Consider the following 12921-nt stretch of genomic DNA (forward strand, 5'->3'; position numbering starts at 1 on the left):
AAGGAGACTTTTTGATGTGGGGGAGGGGCACTGAGATTTTGTGGAGGGACATGGGGGCCTTGACTTGTGTTCCCGTCTGTTGTCTATGCTGATTCTTTCTTTCTTTTTTTTTTTTTTAAGATTTTATTTATTTATTTGACAGAGATAGAGACAGCCAGCGAGAGAGGGAACACAAGCAGGGGGAGTAGGAGAGGAAGAAGCAGGCTCATAGCGGAGGAGCCTGATGTGGGGCCCGATCCCACAACGCTGGGATCACGCCCTGAGCCGAAGGCAGACACTTAACCGCTGTGCCACCCAGGCGCCCCTATGCTGATTCTTTCTTGGTCTGAGCAGCCAGGAGGGCCTGATGTGTGTAAATATTCACCAAACCTGGGAGTTTGGGGACTGTACATTCTGGAAACCGAACTTCTGCCCTGAGGTCGAAATGGCCCTGGAATAATGAGAACTGCCCTTCTCACATCCAGCGACCCCCACCTTCCACAGATGGCATTCCTCGAACCACATGACCTCGCGAAGGTCTTTGGGGTCCAAGGCAAGCTAAGCGGAGCTAGGCAGCATCTGCTCTTGCTCTGATCATGTTAGTTTCTGTACCCTTAGCTAAATAAATTCAGAGCGGAACCCTTTAGAGGGTGTGTGGGTTTGGGGCCTCTTCTGGAAAGCTGCAGACTCAGAAGTTTCTATGTATAACACAATGCTGTGTATACGCTGCTTCATTAACTCATACAGACATTAATTTTTATTATCCCTCTTTTCCTTTGTATTATTCCTCCCACCGCCTTATGTCTTACTCCCGATCACTTTACACAATCCTCTGTCTCCTCTTAACCTCGAATCCTTGGAAAAGAAACATACATATAAACTTTAAATACACACTCTTCCCCGTGTTATGGGAGCAATTTATTCTAATCTCATCTTCTTCCTTGACTAGCATTGCTTGGGAATCTCTGAATGTGCCTGCTCCCTCGGGAGCAATCCGAGGGCGGGGACCTAGGTCTTTCTCCAGTTTGTATATCTACCTTCCAGCACCATTTCTGGAATGAAGGCAACCACGGGTATTTGGACCCAACAACATTACATAATCAGGGTCAGGATCACCCAGAAGTGACAACAGAGGCTATTCAGAAGTGGACGGAGTTTATACTCACATTTTAGCTCGAGTTTGATGAAATCTGTGTTGCCCAGATTTTCCAGAAACACTCCTCGGGGGATTAATGTTTTGAAGTAGAAAGAAATGTCGGCACTAGTTTCCCCTTGGAAAGTAGAAAAGTGCAGGTAGGATGATGGGTTAGGGAAAGAGGCAGCATTCCAATAATTCCCTGTGGAAGAAAAAAAACAAACAAACAGGGTCACTTATACCCTGGTCATGGGAGTAACGAAAGAGAGAGCCATTTCTTGAGTTTTAACAAGTTTCCAGTGGCAATAGCTTGTTTCCTCATATCCTGCTACAAATCACTGCATAAAATCCCCACAAACTTATTTTTGACTTTCCCAAAGTTCTATGTGTGTGTGTAAGAAAGTGTTTTATTAATGACTGGGAGTTGGGGTTCCCACCAAGAGCAGACTTGGAGGGACTCTAGGGAGTAAATGCCAGTAGAGGAGGAAATGAAGGGACCCCTCTTGGCATGGCCGTCTGTGGGTGGGGGCTGTTTTGAACTCACACATATGTACTGGTGGCTTAGGTTTGGTGCAAGAAACATCTGGGCTAGACCTAGAGGGACAGAACGGGAATGGGGTCTTTGGTATTCTGCTCTTGCTACTCGTCCACCTCTGTCTTTGAATACCCAGCACCTGCTCAGACACTGGGTAGGTGTTGCAGGAACACAGTGTGTGGGAAGAGGGGTCCCCGCAAAGTGAGGAGCTGGGAAAAGGCGTAGCTGACCAGGCAAGGCCATCATTTTCCCACCCCTCCCATTCCAAACCTCCACAGGCTAGTTGCTGTAAGGGGAATGTCTCCCCCCCTTCCTGGGGATTTCAGGTGAGGGGGTGGGAAGTGCTGAGCTGAGCCCACCTACGGGCTCTCATTCAGCCTCTACCCTTGAACTCATGAGGAAGACACAGTTGTATACTCCTCCCCCCTTGCTTGATCATAGCCAGTGTCCTCAGTAGAAAAACAGTTCACAGGACAAAATAAAAACACCCAACTAAGCGACATGACTCACATTCCATTAGAACAGATGGGCCAAGAATTTAATACAACCAGGAGCTGACTCTTGACTTTATCTCCAGGGGAGAAATTCCTTTTGAAAGTGCACATTTCTGAGTATGTTTACTATCATGGCTAAGGACTAAAATACATAAGCATGCTTTAAAATAGCTACTAAAGCTTTTCCTTATAATACTACACCCATGTTAACATCACTAGATTAGGCCCAAGAGGGAGTCACTCATGCTAAGCCTCATGTTGGTAAACCAAAACTTAAGGAAGTTTCAACTCCCTGCTCTCCCAGAAAAGAAGGCTCAAGTCAACCATCGGCTTTTGTCTACTCAGCACACATTACCCAACTGGGCTCTAAGCCTCCTCTTTGCTCTATAGAAGGGAAGTAACTCTGCTTTAGACACTCAACACGCACCCAGTGCACCTTTCTTGCTCCCGCTCACTTTGGTCTAGAAAAAATTGCACAGCTCTTCAGAGATACTTTCTCTCTGCTAGATTAGATGCTTCCTGATTCATGAATTGCTGAATAAAACCCTACTAGGTCAGGAAATTGTCTGTGGAAAATTTTCTTCTAACACTCTAACATTTGGGTTTCTTTTCTTTCTCTTCCTTTCTTTTTTTTTTACTTTTTGCTGATTTTTGCAGTATCTTTCTTTCAAAGAACAGGATTAATAAATTAAGTTCATTCTCATCATTTTTATACTATTTTTTTCTTTTCTTTCATGCAAATTATGCATATATGCAATACTAAGTTCAATTGCTATTCTTAAATAAAACTATTTTTGTGTTGGTCCTGCTATACTTAAACCATAATTTTAAATTAAATATATAATGTTACTACTGTATGAGATATTTAAATACCGTCTTACTTTAGTCATGCTATTTCTTATGAGAGAGTCATGTTATTCTTAGAGACATCTAGGATATAGTGACATCTAGATGAGTGAATGGCAATTTAGAATAAGTCATGCAAAATATATTTGTGAATGTCTTCATTATGGTAAAACAGTGGTGGTGGTGGTCGAACCTATTACTGAAGGGGTCCCAAAAGTCTTAGTGTAGTTTTGAGCTATTTTTTTTTTTTAATATTGCAATATCATGGCTTTCAGCAGGAGAAAAATAGACTAGTTTCCTCTTGGGAAGAAGAATATGGTATAATATTGGTTAGAATAATACCCAAAAAGAAAGAATCTTAGTTATTGTGTAAGCTGCTATCATCTGAGGGCCAGGGGCTCTTCCTGACTCCAGATCGGGCTGAATACACTGCGAGGACACTTTGGGCTCACCTTTCCCTGCTGACTGAGAATGAAGGTCTGTCAAGATAAAACCTAAATCAAACTAGAAGTTGCAGCCCCTTTCACCCACCAGAGTTCTGGGAGGAATGAAGCCCAGTCCCCAGGGCCAGCAGGACACAGCTCACCCAAATTGGAACCGAGGAGCCTTCAAGGCTCAGAGTCCGCAGCCACGCTTCAGCCTAAAGCAAAGCTATTCTGTCTCTTTAGGTTGAATCCCCAGGACGTGAATATAATTAACATTTTAAAGTTTCATTCCAATCAAGAGCATTCCCATTTTCTGAGGTGGTGATGTATTAACAGAAGGGCAGTTGTCTAAAATGATTCTAGAAAAAGGAACGTTAAAAGTAAAACATGTCAGTATTTATTTGAGGTGCAGTTCTGGTTATTCAGACAGAAATATCCCCGGAAAGGAGAAGGGCAGTTCAATCAGTTCTTCCAGTTTGATGAAAGATCCCTACAGACCACAATTCCATTTGTTCTAATTCTATGCTCACTAAGCAACTTCGAACTAATTTGGCCTTTTGAATAGACATATTCACAGGGAAATTGAGCCTTGTGCAAACGGTCGTTACCAGTCATCCTCCCGGAAACGTCTGGGTTCTCTCCTGGTATCTTTGGAGTTGTCACTTGCTGTATGTCCCGAGTCTCCGGATGAACAGACTCAGTCCAGATTCCTGATCGGCAGCAGTGAGGACTCTCTCGGGCCCTGACTGGTGGTGTCAGAGCTGAGGTGTCTCCCCAGGAGGTGCTGAAGGACAGCCATGGGGCTCGAGCAGAGGACATCACAGACACATGATAGAGTCGGCAAGTAAACACATGTACTGGCGCGAAGGTTTTGACGGGCAGGGTGGACAATAAGAAAGTTTGGGTACCACTGTTCCAGACCCTGATGAACTTCTGTGAGGCTTGTTCTGGGGAGTCTGTGGCCCGGTCCCTGGGAATTTTGGTTGTAACAAAATAACACGAGTGCTTTTTTTCTGGTGTTCATTGTGCTTCATGATGCAAGGGGCTTACAGCATTATTATTGTTTATATTGTTCCCAACGGACCATAAGCTCTTTGAAAGCTAGGAGAGAACCATTTCATCTCTGTAACCTTTGGCCCCAGAACATAGTAAGTACTCAATAAATAATTATTAAATCCGTGAATAAGTGAACAGCTGCCCCTCTTGGTTACAACCAGTTCCACTCCATATGCAAAGTCCTCATGGGACAAAATGTACCTTACGGGAACCTGAGTATTGAAGATACTAAATAAAGATAAATAAAAGCCGACTGCTTTAGCACCTCCTGGTAACTGGACACTGTCTTCACTAGCACACTGTAATTTTTCTTATCCATGACTTAATTTCTATTTTTCCCTACAGACCTCATTGAACAATGCCATGCATTTGCAAGACTGATAGTCTCATAACCTTGAGATTATTGGAATAGCTGCAATTTGTACTTGCTATCAAGGTCAGGGCTACAGAGGGGAAAGTGACATTGGATGAGATTACCAAACTGGAAATAAGAGATTTCGCTGCATGGCAAGGACTGGTGTCTCAGCAGGTGCGGACAGGTTAAAGGGGGAAGGTTGGAGAGTGTGAAGCCGCACAGAAATAATTATCTGAGACCAGAGGGACCAGTCAACGGCCACAGAATAACGACGCAGGTAAAGGGGTCAGGGAACCAGCCCAGGGCCTCGCAGCAGTAATCCAAGGCTGGGCAAGATGGCTGGCGTGAGGTGGAAGGCTCCACCAGCTTGAAAACCACTCGGCCATGTGAGAAGCTTTTTAAATACATCCTGGGCCAGGCCTGAACTCATCTCCTGTGGCAGGGGAGCCAGGCATGTACCTCCAGTGCAGGCGAGTGGGGCTGGGGCAGCAAGCCAGGCCTTGTGGACGTTCACCATCCCTGCAAACCTTAGTGAAAATGTTGTGTCATATGTTCATCCAAATTCTTTAACAGCCATTTACTTTAAATTCACCAGTGATTATTTGGTATGGGATTCAGACATCAAAATTTCCAAGGATATTTTCTGTTGGGCAGTGTTAAAGAATTTCAATCTAAAATGGAACTGGATTATATAAAATGGAAAATCTCACCCATGTGCCCTCAGGAAAAGAAAACTGAAGGACTGACAGACTGATTTCTCATAAATGCCTGATTTGCAGAAATCTGATAATGTTGGAATTTTCTTAAATGATAAGAAGTTGGTCAGGGCCTACCTCGTAACAATCTCAGGAAATTTCTGCTTATGGTTTCCAGAGGCAAGAACAAGAAATGACCTAGGTTGCGCTGGCCTTGAAAAATAAGCTGAACTGAGCTTTGTTTGTCTGCCTGGACTGGTTTTGTCTGCTTGGGGAATTTTCACAGCTGGCCTCTGTTTGTTTTTTATTTTAACAGACCTAACTGAACTCTCTCCTCTCTCCATCCCCTGCCCAAGAACTCAGCCTTTCCCAAACCCTCAATGGATGCCTGGGGTTTGTTTGCTATGGTCTGCGTGTCTCAAATCACAATTTCTCGGCTATTCCCAAGTAAACTCATCTTTTTTACAATTTTGAGCTTGCCTTGATTTACCTTTTTTTTTTTTTTTTTTTTTTTTAGGTTGACAGCAGCAGTTGGTTTGAAGCCTAGCTTTAATCTCTAACCAGGTATTACAGGCACATAGTTGTAACAGTCCTGTAGTACTATAAAGAACAGAGCAAAATGAAGTTCCCTGCTCCAAACCTTCCCTCCCAACCCAAGTTTTTTAGCAACAACTCCTACACTTTAACTCCTTCATGTCCTTGTATTTCTGAAATACATGTGCCGATATGTATTTATGCGTTGTAGACTTTCCTGAATGCAAGATGAAGACCAAGCATTTTTCAAAGCCTGTCTCCTTACTCCCTTTCTCCGTATTCTCCCAAACTAGCAAACTCACAGATTTTTGGTTACACCTAAATTCAATACTTATATTTTTAGGACTCTGTATTATTCACTAATGAGCCAACTAGTAAAATCTAATTATATTTTATGTGTATAATGTTTTGTTTCTCTCAAATCAGTAATTACCTATTTTCTCATTGGCTTGGTTTTCTTTGTACCTGTGATAAATTCTCTCCAAATTCTTCAACACATCTGTAAAACTCCACAAATGTTCCCGACATGACACACATCGGGTAATCTAGCGGCCCCTCTTTTTGTGCCTCAGAGGGGCTTTCTAGAGCCTCTGTCTTCCTGTTGCCCCGTGGGCTGGCCCTTCTCAGGGCTGATGCACTGGTCCTGGGACCTGTCTCTTGCCATTACTGCAGGCCATCTTTATGCTACTCTTCAGTATGAAATGCCCAAATTTCTGGACCTGGTGACTTTCGGTGATCCCACTTTCTGGGTCTACACCCTCATTTCCACAGGCACATTCTCCTGTAGCTCTTTCAGAAAAGGAATATAGGAGGTCAACTTTCTAAATCCTTGCTTTTCTGAAGAGTCATTATTCTACTCTCACACTTAATTGAGACACTCCAGAAAATTATTCTGCCCTGAAATTTTAAAGGCGTTTCTTGACTATCTTCAAGGTCTCTGGGTTGTTATTGAGAAAGCTAATGTTCTCTGATTACTACATCCTGTATGTAACTGGAGGGGTTTAGGACATGCTCCCCCAAATATGGCACCTCAGGATACTGAACATGTCAAGCTGAAGGAATGTAAGAAATGGCAGGTGCAGGAAGGACTCTCTGACCCTCCCCTGAAGCAGGTCATAGACCCTCATGTGAGGTGCCCTCCCTCTCCCCAAGGAAAGGAGCACCCTCATCTTGAAAGGCAAAAGGACCAGAGAGGAATCAGAACAGACCTGCTGAGTTTCCCCCAGCTTACTACATGTAGCTCATATGTGGTCCCATCATGTCTTTCCATGACTTTCTACTGTTTATCAAACCTAGTATAGGAACCCTTTCTAGTATAGAAACCATTTCTTTATGATGGCCCCCTGTCATGTAGAACTTCTTTTAAATACATTTGTATGCTTTTCTCCTGCTAATCTGTCTTTGTCAGTTTAATTTTTAGATCCAGTCAGGAACCCTAAAAGGATTGGGGACAACTTTTTCCTCTCCTACATAATTTGTACCTTCTTCTCTCTGCAAACTGTCAGGATATTTCACTCCTTTAAATGAAACTTCATACAACTGCTTGGGTATGGATTTTTTCCCTACATCAGGCCTGGGACTTTAATTTTTCCAAACCTTCTTTCTCAGATACCTATTAGTTTTATATTTATCTTTATTTCTCTTACTCCTTTACATTCCTAATTTAGATCTTTGCTCTTTGTGCTCTGCTTTGTTGGACATTCCTTCAGCTGTATTTTCAACATTGCTATTGTGTTTTGATTTCAGCACTTACATCTGTAATCTCCGAGTATTATTTCTTGTGATCGGCTAGTCCCCCTTTCTATAGCACTCTGTTCTAGGTTGTTTGTTATTATTATTATCATTGTTATTAGTTTCTGATGCAATATCTTCTCTTATCTGAGAAAATGAATTTCATTTTTTAAAGTTTTCTTCTGCTTTCTACATTATCTGTTTCTTCCGAGATTCCCTTCCCTGCTATACTATTAGTTGGACTCCTTCTTTCTTGAAGTCCCTGACATCACCTCCAGTGGTTGGTGAGTCTTGCCTTTCCATTCATACGGACCAGTGAAGCACTAGCAAGTGCACTGGACTCTTCGAGTGTGTGGATCTGGGGCTGGTGGTGGGTTTATTGACAACTGGGCTTTACTACAATGTGGAGACCTCCCTATCTCATCAAAGGGCCTCCAAACATCAATATCTGTGACCATTTTTTGGACATAGATCATTCGATATCTTGAGAGAAGAATCTTCCAACTTTCTCATGAGGAATATATATGTGGTGGTCAGTATTCTGGTTGCTCAGAGGAAGGAGGCTGTGGGGGTTCACAGTCAGGACATTTCCATGTCTTTCTTCTGTTTTAATGGAGGAATTTTGCCCCCTTTTCCTTTGGTGTCTGTTTGGAGCGTAAACCTCTCACCTCCTGCTTGGCTAGAACAGGACAGCCACTGGTGTGACTGGAGAACGTCAACTAGAGTATAGCTGATGCTACACAGACTTCCAACCCGTCCTCTGTGAGTCTCACCCTCATGGAGCCTTCCGCCCACTCCCATTCCTGAACCTGCTGGAGTTTGCTGAAGGAAGGGAGGGAGCACCTGAATGTGTGACGTGCTGCAGGTCCCCCTGTGATGGCTGTGGCCGCAAGAGCAGGGAGTGCTGTGGAGGTTGTGGGGTGACAGTAAGTGACCTCGTGGGGCTGCTCTGGCTTGTCACTTGGTGAAGCTGCCATGTGCTGGTCCACACTCAGGCTCCACAGTCAAAGTCTGGCTCTGCCACCCACCCCCACTGGGTGACTTGGGGCTGATTTCTTGATCTTCCTTAATCTCAATTGCCTCATTTGTACAATGGAATAACAATGGAACCTCTCTTATTGGGTGTTGAGAATCACAGAAGATAATCACAGAAGAAATGGGGTTAGCAGGGTGCTGAGGACAATGGAAGTGTTTAACACGTTATTACTGCTGTTACTACTACCAAGATGACGTTCATCAGGACGATTAATGGCTTTGGTGTCACATGCAGTCACTGTCTGAGGGCTCGGCCAAGGAGTGGGGGAGGATGGGAAAGGAGCTTCCTTTCCTTAAACAGGTACAGAGCTTGTCAGCAAACCCTGAAGCCCCTCCTGAGCCTTCCTTACCCTGTGGGTGAATTCTTTCAGGGGGAGCAGCAAACCACCCCCCAGCTAAACTGACATAAACTCCCCCTCTGATTTCTCAAGCCAGGTGGCTCATTTCAGACTCATACCCACGTCTGCCCTTTCAGCCCGTTCTCTTCTCATCCTCCTGCTCCCCACTTACTGGCTTTCAAAACTCTGTGCTCCCTGTCTCTTCACCTCCTTACTGCCTTAAAAAAAATTCCTTCAGGACACACAAACGGGAGTCCCCTTGAGTCTTGGTAATGGAAAATTCCTTCAGGACACACAAACGGGAGTCCCCTTGAGTCTTGGTAATGGGATGTGTAGTTTTGTAGGGCAGCCGTTGAACAAAAACCCGATGAACGAAGGAACGGCAGAGCGCCTAAGAAAGCAGATAGTCCACGGGTAAGCTCATTTGAACAGAGGTACGCCTGAGATCCCCGACCGCCTCCTCAGTGAGGAGACAGGCAACTAGGGAGAGACAGACTCGGCATTTGCCCAACATGGGGGAGGCTGCACGTGGGCTCTCCCGCCGTGGGCTGTGGTTCGGTGAGGCCATGGCTGCCGGTGTGGGCCGGAAGCCAAAGGCTCTCAGGTCCAGCAATTTCCTCAGAGCCGTCCAGTGGCCCAGTCCTGGGGCCACACTGAGAAGCGCAGCTATAGCTTTTGCTTTAAATGGCAAGGAATTTTCCATGTAAATACGAGCTCTGAGGAGACTAATTACTCTGAAAATTTTAAGTGACCCCAAGGTTAGAAATTTGGATACTCTTTGTGTTGTGCCAGGAGCCTTCTATTGTTTCCCAGGGGCTGGGTGCTATTTACAACAATAAGCCAGCCGGCTTCATTTGCATGTAGATTTGAGTCGATTTGTAGAGGTGTCCTTATGGGTAGAAAAACAATGACTTCCTTAAGTAAAACCATTTTGTACGTTCGAGGTAAGAGTAGCTTTGTTCAGCTCCCAGCCTGATTTTATAGGGCACGCTCAACTTCAAAATGAAGGGTTCCACAAAGTGTCATTAACTTGCAAGGTGTCACCCTCACCAGCAAGCCTTTTCTGTTGCTACAACCCACGGGGCTTGTGGGTGGGGTCAACAACGTAATAAATCTTTCACCCTCTGTCTCTCTTGGATTTGGTTCGTTTGGGCAAGGACGGGGTCGGGGTCCCACAGACAATGAGACTATAATAGTGAAACGCCGGAGGTCACGACACTTTCTGCACCTGCTGTGAGTGGACCAGTAGCCTGATTATGGGAGGGTGTGATGAAAGGGACTTGTTCCTCATCAGTCATGGAAACTCATGGGTTGAGTCTTCAGTGGTGCATACAAACCACAGTTGTACTAAAGAGGTAATTTTATTTTACTTTGAATGCTTGAAACAGTTGTGTGTGGTCAGATATTTGGAGATGGGGAGCAGGTCTGAAACTCTCCAGAGTCTCCATGTTAGATCCCTAAATTTCCTCAAACTTTCCCTATTGGGACTAATGGTTATGCCTAATTAGTTACACTAATCAACTTCAGTATAATGGGATTCAAAGGTAGAAATTATTCACCAGAAGTGGAGAAATGAATAACTAGGTTTGTAATGGAAATATCTGTGCTCTCTGCTCTTCATTCAAATTTCTGTCTTGGGTAAACTCTAAAGGTTTCTGTGTGATCGATTGCAAAGAAAGAGGGGATAGCAAGCCTGAATGTCTCCTACCCCGGTGAACAAAGGGCTGGAGGAAGATCTGTTTGCTTTAGCAAAAAGAAGACTGCTGCACCTGGAGGTTGTAGGACAAATTTGTATCACTACATGCAGGCTGAAGTTAAAAATATTTAACAAGCAATGTAGTACATAGAAGTGGCCACGGAGGGCTGCTCCAGGGACTGCCTAACTTCTAACTGCTTGCATGGCAGTCCCAGGATAAATCTGCTTTTCTTTCTCTTCCTGAGCGATGTCTCTCCCTTTCATGATTTCAAGTACTAATCAGTGATTCTGAAATTTATGCACACAGTTAGATCGTTACTATGAGTTCAAGATTAACATATAGATTTCTTATTGGACAGCTTTGCTTTGACCTAGAAGTACCTCAAACTCTAAATGGCTGAAAGTGAACATATATTTCTTCCAAATTAACTCTATCTGCAGCATTCTCCACTTCAGAGCTGTTTGCACTCCGCCACTCAAGCCAGAAACACGGGACTCATTCCTCCAACCCACCCCAGGCCTCATAACCGCACCTCTGCAATACTCTACAGGGATGTCCCCTCCTTTCTGTTCCTTCCGAAGCCAGGGCTCAGACCACCCCCTCTTGCCTGGACAACACACCCACATTAGGTTCAGCTTCCAGTATCTTAAACCTAGTCCTTACAGAGCCAACAGAGGAATCTTTCCAAAATGCACATCTGACAGTTTCGCTCTCAAGAATAAAACCTCTCCTGGTTCCAAATGCCTGTGGAATACCTTGCAAACTCCAGGACGTGGCATATCAGGTGTCAGTCTACTTCTCCAGCCTCTTCTCCCTCCCCCTTACTCAGGTGCTGTGACTTCCCACCACCCACAATGCTGTGTGCGGACTCCGTGTCTGTATTTGCATGGTTTCCTCTTTCTGGGCTATCCTTTTCTCCAGCCTCCCCACTCACACACTGCATCTGGCTTAATTCCTTCTCCCCCATTAAGGTTCAGTTCAGGTGCCACCTGCTCCAGGTGGCCTTCCGACCCCTCCCCCCACAGGGCACGGCACACTTCCCCTGTGTTCCTACGACATCGTGTATCTATCCCTTGTGCTTAACTTACTGCATTATTAGAATTACCTTCATGTGTTCCTCTCCTCTGCTAGGCTGTGAACTTCAGCAAGCAGAGATTATATTTTCTATTTCTTTCTACCTGTACTATCTAACCTCACACACAGATTTGTTCAATATGTGTTTCCTGAGGAAGTAAAAAAAAAAAAGTGTTCTTAAAAAAGATCTGAACCATTGATAATCCCACTACTAGTTCTCCTTGGTGACCACCTGCAAAACCTACCTTCTCTAGTTTCCGAATCGCAGAATTATTTAGCCCATTCAGATGGGAGCTTTTTTTGGTTTGGCATTATTTACTTGGACTTTTAGGCACATTCAACATTACCCTTCTCAGATATCTGACATGCAGGCCCTCTTCTAGACCAGGGGTCTTTAACGTGCACTCATGGTGGTCACTGATGGTTCTGTGGGCGGCCAGACCCGTGGGTGTCACCTCTGTCTTTACTATGTCTCCCTTTGCTATCTACTTTCTCTTATCTTTTTCTCTCTCCCTACGATTGTAATTCATGGCCTTATACCATTCGGTTCCCATTTTATCATCGGCCCTGTTGCAAGGAAGCAAGGTCACAGCACAAATATAAAAGACTGTGATGTGTTTAGCCACACTCGGCCGCTGTGCAGAGCAGGGATGCTGTAACGTGAGGCAGCTCTCACGTATTGACAGACTACGAACCCCCCAGAGCCCCACATCCATAGAAAAACAGATTTTATATAAAATCCATTAGGTGAGTAAAATGTGGAGGAAAGCCGCCCATTTCAGCAGAATGGTGGATGTGAACACGGGGAAACGGCTCTACACGGCAGAGTAATGGATTGATACGAGCCACACAATTATGTTACACAAATCAAAGTTTCCTTTTTGTGCTCTTTTCATTACAGGAAATAAAAAGATTCACACGTCCTATTCATAGATACTGTCATTTTCCTACTGAAACTAACACGGTCTCGCACCCTCACCCCCCCCCCACCA

The 12921-nt window shown here is 44.5% G+C and overlaps 1 protein-coding gene across 2 annotated transcripts in view; it reads right to left on the reverse strand.

Moving 5' to 3' along the window:
- Window positions 1-12921, reverse strand: part of CNTNAP2 (contactin associated protein 2) — a 1871860-nt gene that overhangs the window by 237313 nt on the left and 1621626 nt on the right. For both annotated transcript variants that reach the window (XM_045792416.2, XM_087860735.1), the window contains one exon: window positions 1146-1316. In XM_045792416.2, the coding sequence (XP_045648372.2) occupies window positions 1146-1316 (171 nt within the window). The remainder of the gene's footprint in view (window positions 1-1145; window positions 1317-12921) is intronic.

This window comes from Ursus americanus, chromosome 3 (assembly GCF_024610735.1).
Source record: "Ursus americanus isolate L20-20 chromosome 3, mUrsAme1.1.p, whole genome shotgun sequence".
NCBI classification, from domain to species: domain Eukaryota; kingdom Metazoa; phylum Chordata; class Mammalia; order Carnivora; family Ursidae; genus Ursus; species Ursus americanus.